At 36.0% G+C, this 18,619-nt stretch overlaps 1 protein-coding gene across 4 annotated transcripts in view; it reads right to left on the bottom strand.

Moving 5' to 3' along the window:
- TMEM38B (transmembrane protein 38B) overlaps positions 1-18,619 on the bottom strand; it is a 53,124-nt gene that overhangs the window by 27,548 nt on the left and 6,957 nt on the right. For 3 of the 4 annotated variants that reach the window (XM_077769831.1, XM_077769834.1, XM_077769833.1), the window contains exon 2: positions 8,986-9,142. In XM_077769831.1, coding sequence (XP_077625957.1) covers positions 8,986-9,142 — 157 coding nt within the window. Of the gene's footprint in view, positions 1-8,985; positions 9,143-14,475; positions 14,622-18,619 lie in introns of all 4 variants that reach the window. The other variant, XM_077769832.1, reaches the window with a different exon arrangement.

Below are 18,619 nucleotides of genomic sequence, written 5' to 3'. Positions count from 1 at the left end.
AAAAAACAGTAACAGTCAACTAAAGACAGCCTAGGTTTGAATCCTGGCCCCAACTACTAGATATCTGTGGCACCTTGGGCAAGTGACTTAACCCATCTTGCCTCAGTTACATCACCTGAAAAATAAGAATAAAATTGTACCTATCTCACAGGGTTCTTGTAAGGCTTAAAGGGGATAACATATACAAAGCACTAAGTAAAGTGTCTAGGACATAATGAATACTACATCAGCAGCTGTTACTATTGTTATTTTTATAGCCAATAACAATGCTCAGCAGAATAAATAAAATACAAATATTAATATAATAAATGATACAGCATGAGAAGAAATGTACAACCACATGCAAAAACACATGTCTATCTTGGTAACATAATGGTGAGTGGAATAAAAAACAACAAAGTCCCAGAGAACTATGTACAGTGTGATACCCCATTTTAAAATAGGGCCAAAAACAAGTAAAATTAAAAACTTACCGTGTAGAGAGTCATATGTATGATACACCTTTTTTTAGAAAGGTAAGATAAACACAAACACAGAGGTTATATGTAGGACAAGTGCAGAGAAATGGGATAGGGAAAGAGAAACATACGTAAGTCATTGGTAAAGTCCAGTTCTTAGGTTGGATACGATACAATAGAAATGTAAAATAGTTAACTACAATGAGAAATGATTTACCATTATCTAGCAGAGTTTAAGAATCACCTTCCTTGCAACTCAAGAAATCTACATGTAAGCAAATACCAAGAGAAAATCTTGCTCATGTACCAGTAAGTACATACAAGAATGTTCTTAGCAACACTGTAATAGGGGAAAAAATGGAAATAAGTCACTGTCAACAGAGAAAGAGATGAATAAATAATGACAATTAATTCTAGTATGCTATAGAGTGAAAATTAATAAATTACAACCATATAAAATAAGACTGAATCTTAGGAACAGAGGCTGACCAATACCAACAACTCACTAAAAAATGCACACAGATGGAGGCGCCTTGGTGGCTCAGTCAGTTAAGCACCCGACTTCAGCTCAGGTCATGATCTCACGGTTCGCGAGTTCAAGCCCCATGTGGAGCTCTCTGCTTGTCGGCACACAGCCTGCTTTGGATCCTCTGTACCCCTCTTTCTCTACCTCTTCCCTGCTTGTGCGCGCACTCTCTCAAAAATAAACACTAAAAAAATACAAACGTTTAATTTCATATATAATACTTTCAAAAACTATAGAGTTTAGGGGTGCCTGGGTGGCTCAGTCAGTTAAGCATCCGACTTCGGCTCAGGTCATGATCTCACAGTTCGTGGCTTCGAGCCCCGCGGCGGGCTCTGTGCTGACTGCCAGCTCAGAGCCTGGAGCCTGTATCAGATTCTGTATCTTCCTCTCTCTCTGACCCTCCCCCGCTCACGCTATCTCTCTGTCTCTCTCTCAGAAATAAATAAAACATTTATAAATAAATAAATAAAATAGCTACTATTCACTAAAAACCACAACAGGCCAATTTGGAAATAACAACAACAGCTGAAACTGGGAAAGATTTGGGCATCCTCCAATCAATACCAGATGACACAAAGGGTCCACAGTAGGAAAGTCTAAAGGGGATGAAACAATTTAGCCCCTGTGAACTTCCAAAACTGATCCATCCAAGTCTTCCCCAAGAATAAGCCCCATGTGAAGAAAATACTGGTGTAGAATCAAAACTAAGCAGTACAGAGCAACAGAAGAAAGGGAAGGTTCAGAGGCGCCTGGGTGGCTCAGTCGATTAAGCGTCCGACTTTGGCTCAGGTCATGATCTCACAGCTCGTGGTGCTCAAGCCCCGCGTCGGTCTCTGTGCTGACAGCCAGCTCGGAGCCTGGAGCCTGTTTCAGATTCTGTGTCTCCCTCTCTCTCTGACCCTCCCCTGCTCATGCTGTCTCTCTCTCTCTCTCAGAAATAAATAAAACATTAAAAAAAATTTTTAATAATTAAAAAAAAAGAAAGGGAAGGTTCAGACCAAACTGGGGAAGGGTAAAAGACACAAGAAACCTCAGAAAACAGGTCTTCCTCTTTTGAACACTATAAAAACAATGGAAGCAGGAGCTCTATGAAGTCAGAAAATCTTTCCTGAATTCCAGCTTATCCTAAAAGTTTAAGAAACCTAATTCAACATAAAAATGCCCAATGGAAAAGTATCAAGGTCAAATCCCACACAAGTTTATTATAAGAAAGAAAAGCTGAATAAATCCCTATAGACAATGAAAGTGCTCAGGAAAACATGTCCACCAAACAGATCAAAACTGTAACCTACTATTTCAAAACAAGCTAAAGACATGAAGAAAAGTGATACAACACATAAAAGAAAAACATGAGATTTAGAAAAAGTGAGAACTGAAGATATATTCCTTAGGAAAAAAATTTTTAGAAAATGAAAAGAAGGGGCGCCTGGGTGGCTTAGTCGGTTAAGCGTCCAACTCTGGCTCAGGTCATGATCTCACAGTTGGTGAGTTCAAGCCCCATGCGGGGGCCTGCTTCAGATTCTGTGTCTCCCTCTCTCTCCACCCCTCCCCCACTTGCGCTCTGTCTCTCTCTCTCAAAAATAAAAATTAAAAAAAAAATTTTTAAGGAAACCACTTCAGTAATAAAAATGAAAACAAAGAGAAATAAATATAACACTACCTTCAAAGAAACAGAAAAAGGGGAAAACATCTTAAATTTAAAAAAGATTTTAAAAATCTACTGATTTAGAAAGACAAAGAAGAGTTATATACCAATCATAGGCATTCCTGAAGGAGTACAAATACTACAAGCTTGTCAATTTAAAAAAAAGTATACTTACTAAAGAGAACATACCACATGCCTAAAAATACTGACCCAGAATGACCCACACGAAGACTTATTTTATTTAAATTATGAGACTTTATTGGAAAAAAATCTTTCGGGCATCTAGAAAAAAAAAGTATGTTAACTTGTAAGGGAAAGAAAATTAAACAATCATCAGACTTTTCACATCAATGTTTTATGGCACAAGAAAACAGAGTAACATTTTAAAATCCTCAAAGATACAAAAGTGTGATCCAATTATTTTAGATCCAGTAATACTGACTTTCAAATGCAAAAGACACAGACATCAACATATGGAAATTCAGTGATGAATCTCCTAGAAAATAGGCTTCAAACAACCAAAACTACTAGAGACACATAAGGACGGGTGATAAGCATTAAACACACAGTTACCTGTAAAACTAAGACTGAATGAAGATTAAGAAGGGAAGAGTAATAGCATATATTAGAACTATGACAATATAAAATAGTACACCTATTTTAAAAATGTGAAGAGAATGAAAGTGTATATGCAAAAACAATAGGTTTACAGTAATCACATTACTGGTAGTATTAGTACCATTACTCCAAAGCTATTTGTATTGTGTGTATAATACAGAATAAAATGAGTAACACTGGTATATTCTAATTCTATTATGTCTTGTACCCTCAAGAAAGAAAATTCATAGGGTCAAGGAAAGGAGATATATATGTAACAGAGAAAAGTTTAATAAAGGTTCAGTGATCTTGAATTTGAAATTAGAAATATCAATATGAACTTGAGTAATTTTATCCTTATTTTTCTTAGCTATGTCCACTGAAAGAACTTAGAAAACAATAATCAATCCAGTAATAATGAACATCTCTAGCTCAAATTGTGGTCTTGAAATGCCATTTCACACTAAGAGACACTAGAGCTCCTTAGAGAAATGAGTGATTCCAAAAGAAACGTAGAAGATCAGTCAATCTAATATTAAGTAGCAAGCAGCTAATCAGTCTGAGGAGCCAATGTGAAGAAGCTCCCATCAGCCAAAGATGAAACAATCTGAGCTTCAATAATGACACCTATAATTTACTGAAACCTATGACATACGCTTAAATCAGTGAGTTACTAATTACCAAAAAAAACAAAAAGCAAAAAACTAGTCACCTTTCAAGGATGACAAGGGACCAATTAATTATCATGAAAACTGGTAGATAAAGAGAAAGAATCAAGGATATATCATGAATAGTACAACTCGATAACCAAATAGATGATTAATGGGAAATATTTAAAATACTATTCCATCTAATACACAAGAAGATAGAAATAAACTATTACCATTTTGTAATTACTTAATATAGTCATTAATTGTAAGAGGTCCAATGTCAACAAAAAAGAAAGCAAATCAAGTATTTTGGGCCTCTTTATGGTCTTGCCAAACAGATCTAACCTAAATCAGATTTGTATTCTGGATCAGTCTATCGATTTTCAGGAAACACAGAGAATGCAGGAATATAATGATCTGCACCATGAGTATGCAATGAGCACATTCAAGACTTTAGAAAACTGCATGTCAAATGGCATGGTTCTTCAAGAAGTAAATTATAAGGGAAAAAAGGAATACAGGGGGAACTTATAAAACAAATGTGACTTAAGAGACATCAAATAGGGGTATGACTAAATTATAGTGTCTATGGATGAACATTTGGATGACAAAGTTATAAAAATATACAAGGAAGTGATTACCATAAACGTCAGGACAATGGTGTTCTACTGTAATGGTTATATAAGGTGGGAAAATCATTGTGATTGGAACATGGGACACACAGAAGAGGCTTCTAGGACAGATGAATGGATAGCAATGTCTTATTTCTTGACGTGCTAGTGGTTTCAAGGTTATACTTTATAATAATTCATTAGGCCAAATATTTGTTTTTTGTGGTGTTGAAGTCAGACCCTACCATTCACCAATTCTCTACGCCTTAATTTCCTCAAATATAAAATGGGGATAATAAAAGATCTGAGGTTAACAAATAATTAAATAGTATTCTATTAATTCACTGTATAAAAATGCATTTATTTTCCATTCTAACATATCTTTTAATTAATCCAAGAAAGCATACATTTCTAGGCAACTAATTTTTTTTAAATGTTTATTTTTGAGAGAGAGACAGAGCACAAGTGGAGGAGTGGCAGAAAGAGACATGGACACAGAATCCAAAGCAGGCTCCAGGCTCTGAGCTGTCAGCACAGAGCCCGACACAGGGCTTGAATTCACAAACCATGAGATCATGACTTGAGCTGAAGTTGGACACTCAACCGAGCCATCCAGGCACCCCAGACAAGTAATTTTATTTCATTGAAGGGATCAAAAAATCAAGATCTGTACTTCTTTGCTACTCAATTACAGAAATGCCTTATCATATAACAATACATAGCAGTCCATTTCTTTAGCAATATATTTACTGAACCAAGAAAAGTACTTATCATACAGTTCACAAAACAAAGTCTCTGCTCTGATAAGCTATTATTTTAGTGGAATGAGACAGACCAACCTAAAAAGAAATAAATAGATAATATGTCAGATAATAACTAGTCTAAGAAGAAAAATAAAGAAGGATGATGTGGTTTAGTTGGTTCTGCTCAGGTCATAACCTCATGGTTTGTGGATTAGAGCCCCATATCAGGCTCTGCACTGTGAATGCAGAGTGTGCTTGAGATTCTCTCTCCCCCTCAAAATAAATAAATAATTTAGAAAGCAAGGAAGGAAGGAGGATGTGATAGTCAAGGGAGAAGAGGTGCTATTTCAGTCAAGGAGGCCTCTCTGAAAAAAGAAAATAAGAGCCTTCCAGGGAAATAGCATTACAAAGAGAAGAATGCAAACACAAAGGCACTGAAGTAGAAAAACACCTGGTGTTCAAGAAATGGCAAAACCAATGTGGCTAGAGCAGACTGAACAGGAGTACTGTGGAAAGATTACATCAGAAAGAAGGAAAGAGAAGATTACAGGGTTTTATGGGCCATGGCAGGAGTTTTAGATTTTGTTCTTTCTTTTTTTTTTTTGGTAGAGACAAAGAGTGTGCCTGTGCCAGCAGGGGAGGGGGACGGGAGAGGGAGAAGAGAGGGAGAGACAGAGACAGAGAGACAGAGAATCTTAAGCAGGATCCATGCTCAGCACAGCGCTCAATACAGAGCTCCATCCCATGACCCTGGGATCATGACCTGAGCCAAAATCAAGAGTGCAATGTTCAATCAACTGAGCCACCCAGGTGCCCCAGATTTTGTTCTTAACCAGATAAGAAACTACTGAGCATAAGAGTAATATGTTCTAATTTATTTTTAAAAGTAATTTTTTAACATTTATTAATTATTGAGAGAGAGAGAGAGACTGAGCATGAGCACTGGAAAGGCAGAGAGAGGGGGAGACACAAATTCTGAAGCAGGTTCCAGGCTCTGGGCTGTCAGCACAGAGCCTGACGAGGGGCTTGAACTCACAAACTGCAAGATCATGATCTGAGCTGAAGTCGGATGCTTAACTGACTGAGCCACCTAGACACCCCTCTAACTTATTTTTAAAAAATCATTTTGTCCATGCAAGAAAGAATGGTGGTTAGTATACAGGAGGAGAAGTGGAAGTGACAGTAAGAGTCAGATTCTGGATATCCTACTTTGTATATAGCTTCAGCAGCTACACACATTAAAAAATTATAATAAATGCTATGCTACTATCTTTTAAAAATATTGTTATAGAAATAAAAGTCCTTGAGAAAGCCTTTTAAAACACATAGCATTTTACCGTCTAGGTCCATCCATGCTGTTGTAAATGACAATACANTTATCATCCTCACCAGTACTTGTCCACATCCTCACCAGTACTTGTTTCTTGTGTTTTTCATTTTAGACTTTCTGACAGCCATGAAGTGATATCTCACTATAGTTTTGATTTACATTTCCCTGAGATATTAATGATGTTAAACATGGACCTAGATGGTATAAAGCTAAATAAATAAGTCAGCCAGAGAAAGACAAATACATTACGGTTTCACTTATAAGTGTAATTTAAGAAACAAAACAAAGGGAAAAAACAAGAGACAAACAGGGCACCTGGGTATCTTTCGTGAATTCAAGTCCCACATCAGGTGAGCTTGAGCCCTGCTTTGGGTGAGCATAAGCCCTGCTTTGGTTGAGCCCCACTTCTTTCCTTCCTTCTTTCCTTCTCTCTCTCTCCCTTCCCCCACCCCTCGAGGGGCTCTCTGTCCCTCGCTCACTTGCACCCTCTCTCTCAAAAACAAAACAAAACAAAACAACAAAACAAAAAAACAAGAGACAAACAAAACACTTTTCAATATAGATAACAAACTGCCGATTGCCAAAGGGCAGGTGGATACAGAGATGGGTGAAATGACTCTCTGGTCATCATCTTGATGATTGGTCATCATCTTGACCAGTGAGTAATAAATAGAATTGTTGAATCATTATATTGTGCACCTAAAATTAATATAACACTGTATGTTCACTGTACTTCAATTAAAAAAAGGAAAAAAAAGAAAACATATAGAAGTAGAAGACTATACTTTAAAAGATGATTAAACCAATCTTAGATAGGGGCACCTGGCTGGCACAGATGGTGAAGCATGCAACTCCTGATGTTGGGGTCATGAGTTCGAGTTCGAGCCCCACATTGGGGGCAGAGTTTACTTAAAAAAAACAAAAAAAAACAAAAAAAACCCAAATCTATGAGAACCAATGGCTGTTAAAAGTCAAGGCTCTAAAGCCAAATTTCCTGGTTTTGATCCTAGCTCAATCACTTACAAAATATGTAAATTTTAGCAAAGTTTCTCTACGCCCTAGTTTTCTCACTTGTCAAATACAAAAAACAATGGCTACCTTATAGGACCCTTATGATTAAATATGAATATAAAGAATTTAGCTGATATACAGTGATCAGTAAATATTAGCTATCACACTTATTATTCTACTCCTACTTGTTTCTACTGCCATAGGTTCCCACTATTACTTCTTCCTATTACTACTACTATTTATTTTATTTAAAAAAAAATTTTTTTAGGGGCATCTGGGTGGCTCAGTCGATTAAGCATCCAACTTCAGCTCAGGTCATGATCTCACAGTTCGTGGATTCGAGCCCTGCATCAGGCTCTGTGCTGACAACTAGCTCAGAGCCTGGAGACTGTTTCCGATTCTGTAGCTCCCTCTCTCTCTGACCCTCCCCTGCTCATGCTGTCTCTCTCTCTCAGAAATAAATAAAACACACAAAAACATTTATAAAGAAAAAATATTTTTAATGTTTATTTTTGAGAGAAAGAGAGAGACAGAGCACAAGTGGGGGAGAGGCAGAGAAAAAGGGAGACATAATCTGAACCAGGCTCCAGGCTCTGAGCCTGATGCAGGGTTTGAATGCATGAACCATCAGATTATGACCTGAACCAAAAGCAGATGCTTAAAGACTGAATCACCCAGGTGCCTCACTACTACTATTTATAGTATTCCCTTTTATGACTGATTACATATTCATTTGAAATTTATCAAAATAAAAATGAACTTTAAGTGTCCCTAATATTATATATTTGATATGGCTTTTGGTTAAAAGTATAGTTTTTGCTTCAGATATAGCAAAGCACTCTGATCTGTATCATACTTCTTTTTAGCTTGATAGATCAATCTTCTTAAGGATAACTGAATTTGGACTTGGAAGAATCCAAAGCAATTCCTGCTAACATTTTTTTCTTCAAAACTAAATTGAAAACAAAATTAGTGTTAAATTTCTTAAGACTCTGAAAAATTCAACAAGAATAGGACAAGAACAATGATTATATATGAATCACAATCACTTGGGACTTCCTGTGTAATTGGTCACATTCTTGATTTTATCTTACTATACATCTATGTGTTTGAGTTAGTTAGATAAACTGTTTGAGGCCAAGTATTTGATGCCCTTTCATATTTGAAAAGCTTCCACTAAAGATACATAAGACAATGGTAACAATACATACCTCTGGGAGAGGATAAAAGAGAAGGGTGAGAAAGAGACAAACTTTATACTGAAAACCACTGGCTTTATCTGTGTTCCTGTCTTCGTGCATGCATTAACTTTTCAAGAACATAAAATATTTTTTAAAGAAAAAAAATTTCATTTACTACTAATTTACAAAACAAATTTTACAATGTCTCATAGTTCACCATAATGGCAGCTTACCAGATCGAAGATGCCAGTAATATATTAGTGTTGTTTGCAAGAAACCTCAATGGAGGCTCCGCAAGCAACACACAGGATAAAATTCCTCCACCAAAGCAATGGAGCATAGCAGTGAACCAGCTTGAAAGAGGATTCTTCCATGCCACTGCCACAGCTCCTGAAATAGTAAAGTAAAAATACAGTCTGAGATAGTTGTATATTAAACAAATCTTGAGGTACCAGTGTCACTAAAGAAATAAACTTAATTTCATAACTTTCAAAAACTTACTCATAAGTGTGACAATCACAGTCATCATAAACTCTATCTTTTGTTCATTAAAGCAAGACTATAAACATTTTGTTATGACAGAGGTAATCGGGGGCACCTTTAAAATACTCTGTCCAGTTCCTACTGCCAGTTTCCTAGTAGCACATAATTATAAACAATCTCCCTATCTACTCTTTCCTTTCATTCCCAGCCTTACAGTAGGTACTTCCAGTTGCTATATCAAAGCAATATATTAAGAAAAACTTATCATCTTAAGCACTTTAGAAAATAAAAGCTGAAATAAATAATCTAAGCTCTTAACATGACTGCCTAGAAACAGAACAAAATAAACCTAGAGGTAAAAGGCTGATGAGGAACAGATATATACATCATCTTAAAATATCTAGTAACAAATTACTTATTAATTACAGAGGAAAATAATAATTTTAGAGTGGAGAAACCTTGCAGACATCACTGTAAACAAACAATAACAGGTGACTCCCAAGATGATGCACTAAGATGCATCTTTGCTTCTACAGTATTTCTACCAAAAATACATAACATCAACTAATCCAATCAGACACACTCAAATTGAGAGCTCTTCTGGAAAAAAAAGGAAAAAAACCTGGCCTCACTGGGTGTTATATGGAAACCAAATTGACAATAAACTATTAAAAAGAGAAAAAAAACCTGGCCTATATTTTAACAATGCTGAAGTCAAGAAATACCATATATAAGGCTGATGAAATGCTCCAGATTAAATAACATTAAAGAGACAACAACTAAATGCAATGTGTATTCTAGATAACATTCTGGAGTAGGAAAGAATATTTATAAATGAACTTTGGACAACTGACGAAATCTAAGTATGGGCTGTGGCTAAGATAACAGTGTTGAAGCACTGTTAAACTTTCTGATTTTAATAACTATACTGTGGTTTTTAATATTAACACACTTAAGTAATTTGAAATTAACTGGGCAAGTGCTTCCAATTTACATGCAAGTGGTTCTGAAAAAATAATATGCATAAATAAAAACATTCAGAGAGAGACATGCTAATGTACAAACTTCTAGTTATAAGATGAATAAGTTCTAGGGATTTAATGTGTACCACAGCAACTATAGTTAATACTATATTGTACACTGGAAATTTGCTAAGACAGTAGACTTTAAGTCACAACCAAATAAAAATTATTTTAAATATTGTGACACGATGGATGTGCTGATTAACTTGATTATGATAATCATTTAACAATTCATATGCATATCAAACCATCAAATTGTACATTTTTTTTTTTATGTTTATTTTTGAGAGCAACAGAGACAGAGCGTGAGCCGGGGAGGGGCAGAGAGAGAGGGAGACATAGATTCCGAAACAGGTTCCAGGCTCCGAGCAGTCAGCGAAGAGCCTGAAGCGGGGCTTAAACTCACAGACCCAGGTACCCAGATTGTACACTTGAAATATATATAATTTTGTCAATTATACCTCAATAAAGCTGGAAAATTTTAAATAAATGGGGCAAAATGTAAGTGGTTGATAAATTTTGGTAAAGTATATGAGAGTTCCTTGACTATTCTGGCAAGTTTTCTGTAAGTGTGAAATATCAAAGGGAAAAGTATAAATAAATAAATAAATAAATAAATAAATAAATAAATAAATAAATAAGCAAGCAAGCTCTNTGAGCCAATTTATAAAAATAAAAGTAGGGATCGCCTGGGTGGCTCAGTTGGTTAAGCGTCCGACTTTGGCTCAGGTCATGATCTCGCGGTTCGCGTGGGTTAGAGCTCTGCATCGGGATCTATGCTGACAGGTGTGAGCCTGGAGCCTGTGTCAGATTCTGTGTCTTCCCCTCTGCGCCTACCCTGCTCATGCTCAGTCTTCCTCTGCCTCAAAAATAAAAATAAACTATTAAAAAAAATCTTTTAAAGGTATTTAAAAAATAAAAATAAAATAAATAAAAGTAGAAACCAATTAAATAGAAGCTAGAATAGGGAGATGGAGATGAGCAGTCAATAAAGCCAACCCACAAAGCTGCTCTTGGAAAAGACCAATAAAACAGACCATTGTTCAAGAAGTCTGAGAAAGGGGGCAGGGGTAGAAATAAAAATAATGTATAACATTAGAAGGAAAAATGAGGAAATAGTTTGAGTTTTTAATTATAAGAAAACAACATGCATTTAATCTAATAAGTGTGAAGATGTAGTTGAAATGGACAATATAAATTAGCAAAATCCTCTAACTGAACATACAAATAACTATGGGAAAAACTACAGAGAAGTCAAAGATCTTTTTTTTTTTTTTTTTAATTTTTTTTAACATTTATTTATTTTTGAGACAGAGAGACAGAGCAGGAGCTGGGGAGGGGCAAAGAGAGAGGGAGACAAAGAATCTGAAATAAGCTCCAGGCTCTGAGCTGTCAGCACAGAGCCCAACGCGGGGCTTGAACCTACGGACCACAAGATTATGACCTGAACTGAGGTCAGACGCTTAACCTACCAGACGTCCCTCATGGATCTATCTTAAGAAAGGTGCTAACCCAAATAAATTAGTGGAAAACATTTACCAAATATTTTTGGATTACTCACTTCTATAGAATATAGCAAAGGAGAAAAACTTAAATCATTCTGTGAAACAACATAATTCCCACATCAAAAATTATAAAGAAAAAAAAGAGAGCGTGAGAGAGGAAAGAGGAAGGGAAAGAGACAGGAAGGAAGAAGATACACTGTAATTCTAATTTATGAGTATAATGTACAAAAACATTAATAACAAATTGAAATCAGTAGTTTTTTCAAAGGATAATAAGTCATGACCAAGTATATTTTATCCAAAGAATTAAAGACGGGTTCAATATTTAGAAATTCATTAAAATCATTCACTATACTAACAAATTCTTATGACCACCCCTTCAGACAAACAATAAAAGACTTAAAAATTCAATATTCCCAATATGCCAAAGGAAAAAAATCTAGCAATCTAGGAACAGAAAGAAAGAACTTAACCTGAATAAAGCTGTAAAGGAAAAGACTTTCTTGACTTCCCTAAAATTTAAAACTTCTACATAATAAAAGATTGGAATAAAGTGTTTTTTAACCTACACAAGGCAAACTTCAACATATCAAAAGAAAAAGACAGCAAACAATAGAAATATGGGGAAGTCACAAAGCAGGAAATATAAATGACTAAAAAACATATCAAAAAAGAGTCTTCTTTCAACTCATCAGTAATCAAGGAAAAACAAAATTTTTTAAAATGTTGTATTTCACACATATCCAACTGGCAAAAAAAAATATATATACAACTTAATAAGTTGGCAAAGAAGGGAGCCCCTGTGTGGCTCAGTCAGTTAAGCAATGGAATCTTGATTTTGGCTCAAGTCATGATCTCACAGTGAAATTGAGCCCCACATTGGGCTCCATGCTGAGGGTAAAGCCTGACGAAGATTCTCTCTCTCCCTCTCCCCTTGCCCCTTTCTCCCTTGTACATGCATGCCCACACGCATTCTTGCTCTCTCTAAAAAATATATAAATTAAAAAAATAAGTTGGCAAAAGTGTGAAGAAATTCGAATACTACTGTAAAAGTATTAACAAAACCATTCTGAAGAATAATTTGGCAGTATAAATACTTTTAATTTAAAACTGATTCAAGTGCGTAAGGAATTTCATACAAGAATATTAAAGCAGTGTTGTTTATAATGTTGTGAAAAAATGAAAAAAATCTACATGGGCATCATCAGAGAACAGTTAAACAAACCATGATCATTTGTGTTATGGAGTGCTACACAGGAGCAATCAAAAGTGTGGCAGAGCAATATCAACATGGGAAGATCCCTAAGGCATGTTGTTAAGTAAAATCAAAGAACTGCATATACAATCATGTTGAACAATATTACTGCACAGAATCATTTATGAGCAAAATACAAACAATATACATTTCTACAGATACATGCATATAAATAGAATGCACAGAAAAGGGTCTGTAATACATCAAAATGTTTAATTGTTATTACCTCTTAAGCAAGCCTGGAATTAGGAAGGATGGGCTTTAAATGGGCTTTAAATTAATTAATTATATTGATTGTATTATTTAATCACATTTGAATTCTTTTAAATAAAATGTTCATTTCCTAATTGTATAATTAAACAAAATTTTAACAAATTATGTCACATCTAATCTGAAGAACACAATGCATTCATTTAAAAGAATGTAACAGCTTTACATGCACTTATATGACAAAAAGAAAATCATATGTAAATAAACAGTATGTACAATAAGAAATCATTTACGGGGGAAAACAGAAAACCACTTATTTCTATTAGTACATATACATCCAACTAATACATAAAATAAGGTCTGTGTGCCTAAAATGAACAAATCAGGAGACTCTAGATTTAGGGCACCCTCCTACACTGTTGGTGGGAATGTAAACTGGTGCAGCCCCTCTGGAAAACAGTGTGGAGGTTCCTCAAAAAATTAACAATAGAACTCCCGTATGACCCAGCAATAGCACTGCTAGGAATTTACCCAAGGGATATAGGAGTGCTGATGCATAGGAGCACATGTACCCCAATGTTCATAGCAGCACTCTCAACAACAGCCAAAACATGGAAAGAGCCTGAGTGTCCATCAACGGATGAATGGATCAAGATGTGGTTTATATATACAATGGAATATTACATGGCAATGAGAAAGAATGAAACTGGCCATCTGTAGCAACGTGGATGGAACTCGAGGGTGTTATGCTGAGCGAAATAAGTCAGGCAGAGAAGGACAGATACCGTATGTTTACATGTATAGGTGGATTAGGAGGAACGTAACGAAGGATCATGGGAGAGGAGAAGGAGAAAAATAGTTGGGGAGAGGGAGGGAGGCAAATCATGAGAGACACTTGAATACTGAGAACAAACTGAGAGCTGATGGGGGTGGGGGAGAAGGGAAGGGGGATGATGGGCATGGAGGAGGGCACTTGTTGGGATGAGTACTGGGTGTTATATGGAAACCAACTTGACAATAAACTATGAAAGAAAAAATAAATAAGGTCTGCAAGAATATATAACCAAACTATCCACTATTGTTATCTCTCATGAAAAGGCCCATTTATGCAAAAACAAACAACAGAAAAACTACACAAATGTATGTGTGAGTTCAGTGAAGTAGCATCATCATACTTGTATTAACATGGAAATCATCTATGTGCTCAGGAAAAATAAAAGGAGATAAAAGTCAATTAGTGAAACCCACCATTCCACATAACAAAACGTGCCCAGGAGTGCACGAGTTGGCAGATGTGCATTTTCTGTGGTGTACACATCCTGTCAAGTGAAGTGATGCCAAGGTTTAATGATACCCAACTGGTGATAACTCAAGAATTGGTGACCTCTTCCAATCTGGAAGAAAAACCAGTTATGAGAAATGTACTAAAAGGCAAGACATCAATCTTCAGTGTAGCAATTTCCTCTAAACCTAAGAATTTTCAAGAATTATTTTAATGCATGATCATGCTATCTTTAGAGCAAAGCCCCCATGTAAAATATGATACCACTATGTCTCTAATATATATATAATCTTCCTAAATATGTGCATCGGCACTAGTGCCCCACACAGTGATGAGTGATTATAATGTTGGTCAGTCAGCCTAACAAATGAGTATAATCTTATCGTTTGGTCAGTGGTCCCTCTCTTCCATAATGCATCATCTTCACAGTGAAAAGCAATATAGACTGCTTAAGAGTATGGACTCTAGAGTTTAATTGCTCAGGCATAAATCCTGGCACCAGCACTTAATCTTTGTATGAACACAAAAAGTTAAGTGTTTGTTTTCCCATATCTTGAAAACACACACACACACACACACACACACGCACACAGAAGAGGGAAAGAAATAAAGTAACCTACATCCCAGCGTTGCTGTAACTGTTGCTGTCACTGTCACTCAATGACAAGTGAGTACTTTTAAACTACTTAGAATGGGGGCCTGGCACACAGTAAGCATTAAGTATTAGCTTATCACTATTACCACATAAGTAAATAAAAGTCAAATTACCCTTTCCTCTCTACTTCTGCCATTCCATCACACTACTATCCTGAGAGGTGACAACTTCCAGACTTTTTTCCTATGCTTATATACACATATACACCACTTCCCCCCTTACTCTTAACTCTCTTCCAACCCTACTGTGTGCGTGTGTGTGTGTGTGTGTGTGTGTGTGTGTGCCAGAGACTGAAACTACACAGGTCATCCCTGATGGCAAGGCCCAGGGGAAAACCTGTGGGATAGACTGCAAGGCAGTCAGAAGAACCTCTTGAAGGATTCTTCTTCTCTGCTTAGTCTGTGCCTTTTACTGTCACCTCAGCTGTTAGTCTATTCTAGGGTTAATATGAAACCAGAATTGCCTAAAGATCCCCCTCTTCCTCCAAAATGGAATGTACCTAAATATCATGACCATCCCCTCAATAGGATGTTGTCTTATGCTTATTATAGTAACTGGCAAAACTGGGGACAGTCTGGTATGCATGGGATCTATAAGAGACCTGGAACTCATTTTCCTTGGAGGGGTCTAATTACCAATAACACTACATATTATGCTTTAAGCAGAGACAAAACAAAACTTAGTAGTTTTAGAGGACTTTCTTGGAAAAATGTTAGAGAAATATTTGCCTGTTGCCTCTGGCCTCAAGCCTATGAGGCAACTTACGGATTGTTCTGGCCAAAGAATGAGACCTGTAAATGCAGAGACCAAACTCTAGTTGATCCATGTAAAACAATTCCACATGTCCTCTATGATAAATGTTGAGATTGTTCTTTCTTAGTAAGGGGTTGTGAAAGTCTATCATCTATAACCATGGGTACAAGTAAATCCTGTTCTTGCTTGCCCACTAAACTTAAACAATTAAAGGGCACTATGTTCTCATGTATTCTGGCTATATGCTTCACTTATTCTTAGACACCCTGCCATACGTAGTAAAGAATATGTAGAACTTTGTTATGACCACCTGGTTAAATTTTATTGGTTTAAGTGGAAATCATGTACTGTGAAATCACTGTTGCCAAAAAAACTTAGAAATGTTAAGTCCCATGGCTGCTTTCTAAAAATGTAGATTGTTTAAGCATGATTGATTGGATTTGCTATAAAAATCCTAAACGGAAAAATAAATTTGAGCAGTCCACCTGAAGAGGCTGGCTCTGTGTCTTCTTCACGGACTCCAACCCTCCTCACTCTCCGGGTCAACCTGGCTTGAAGAGGCTGGACCCCTGCATGAGTGCATGTGGGGGTGTGTACTTGTGTGTCTGTGTCTCCCTATTTCTCTCACATGCATACCCAGTGTAGCTCTGGGAACACATTCTGGAAATGGGAGTTCTAATTGCATGAAAGCTGTAACAAGCCCATCAGAGCACAGTCACTATGAAGATCACATTCCAAGGTAATTGATTGCTTCTGATAAACATACAATAAGGAATACTCACTGCTATCTGTCCTCTGTTTTCCTTAGTATTATTCTAATGGAGACTTAGCATTACCTTCATCCATTGGATATTCACCACTCACTGGCTTAGTCAAATTCAAATATATTCAGATTTCCTTTTGACCACTGAAACAATCTGAATCAAATTTACTAAATGCTTTCACACAAATGATTCCCTCATGTAATATTCATTTCTGATTAACTTTCCTGTTTCCTCAACTTTCACATTTTATTATTTCCTCTTAAGACATATCACATTCTACATTTTGTTTATGTTAGCTCCATTATAAAGTTCTTACCTCTTAAAATTCTAAGAGACTTTAGTGTAGAGTAGGTATTCTATAAATGTTTATTGTATGACAGAAAAATATATATGAAATATTTCAAGAGTTCAAGTATTACAATTTTACTACCATTAATTTCCCTTTGTATTGTCACAAGACAAAGAGGCAGCTGAAATTGCATACCAGTTTTGTGACCTCTTTGTAGGACCACTAACCCCTCTTGGCTTAGGTTTCAACTTCCATTAAATGAGAATAATACCTATCTTATAAGGATTTAAAATAAGAAAATATAGATTAACACATATATTTATTACCTAGTACACTGGTAGATACTTTGCTGATTTATCTGCCGAATGGACTGATCACTACCAGCAGGGAAAGTAAGCAAAATGCCACCCTTCGGCTCCTTCTATTCTCAGACCCCAAGATATAATTTTTGGGGGGTTCTTACTGCAAGGCTGGAAAGAAAATGACATACCACAGCCCTTTAAAAAGTACTCATATCCCTAATAGACTTAAATCAGTGAAAGTAAGATTTCATTAGAGCAAAAAAGAAAGGAAAAGAACAGAATTGAAGGGTCTCCCTCACATCAGTCTTTTTTGCCTAATTTTCAAAATTATGCCAATTACAAAAATTTCTCTAATTCAAACAGTCCTTTCTATAATGCTGTCTTGAGTATACACACTAATGGAAACACATTTTACAGAATGATCTTATAACAAATTTCTTTTTTTTTTAATTTTTTAAAATATTTTTATTTTTGAAAGAGAAACACAGAGCATGAGTGGCGGAGGAACAGAGAGGGAGACACAGACTCTGAAGCAAGCTCCAGGTTCTGAGCTGTCAGCACAGAGCCCAATGCAGGACTCAAATCCATGAGCCATGAGATCTTGACCTAAGCCAAAGCTGGATGCTTAACCAACTGAGCCACACAGGAGCCCCTGTTATGACAAATTTCTTTAGGTGTTATATTCCTTTGTATATATCATTACAGTACCAGAATTAGTTTACTGTAAAGCTAAACTGTGAAAATACAGAAAGTTAACCGGAAACAACTTGTGTATCTTTAGAACATATAATTTTCAAAAGGAGAAAAATAATTAATAAGATATCTTTAATTTCTTTTCTGTTTTAAAACAAAGATGTATTCTTCTAGCTAAGAGACAAGTTATATTAACTAGTTATTTTATTTTTAACATGCTGACATTTAAAGGACAAAAACATTCTTCGTTCTACCTTAAGATATTTGAGCTATGCTAACAATAGAATTATTTTCCCCAAAAGTTAGTAAAATTTGTCACATTGCCTCTAATTCAAAGTATATGAATTTTGAAGCACTCATAATCACTTATGGACTTTAAAGTCCAAATACTTTTCATGATGAAATGAAAGCTAGAAAACAGGGGCACGTGGGTGGCTCAGTCGGTTGAGATCAGGTCACGATCTTGCCGTCCATGAGTTCAAGCCCGCTGTCGGGCTCTGTGCTGACAGCTTGGAGCCTACTTCTGATTCTGTCTCCCTCTCTCTCTGCCTGTCCCCTGCTCACGCTCTGTGTCTCTATCAGAAATAAACAGTAAAAAAAAAAAAAAAAAAAAAAAAAAAAAATAAACAAAAAAAACAAAAAAAAAAAAACAAA

The sequence above is a fragment of the Crocuta crocuta genome, unplaced genomic scaffold (genome assembly GCF_008692635.1).
Source record: "Crocuta crocuta isolate KB4526 unplaced genomic scaffold, BGI_CrCroc_1.0 scaffold95, whole genome shotgun sequence".
Classification (NCBI taxonomy): domain Eukaryota; kingdom Metazoa; phylum Chordata; class Mammalia; order Carnivora; family Hyaenidae; genus Crocuta; species Crocuta crocuta.
Note: the sequence above shows the minus strand (reverse complement) of the source record. Positions and strands in the feature narration are given on the sequence as shown.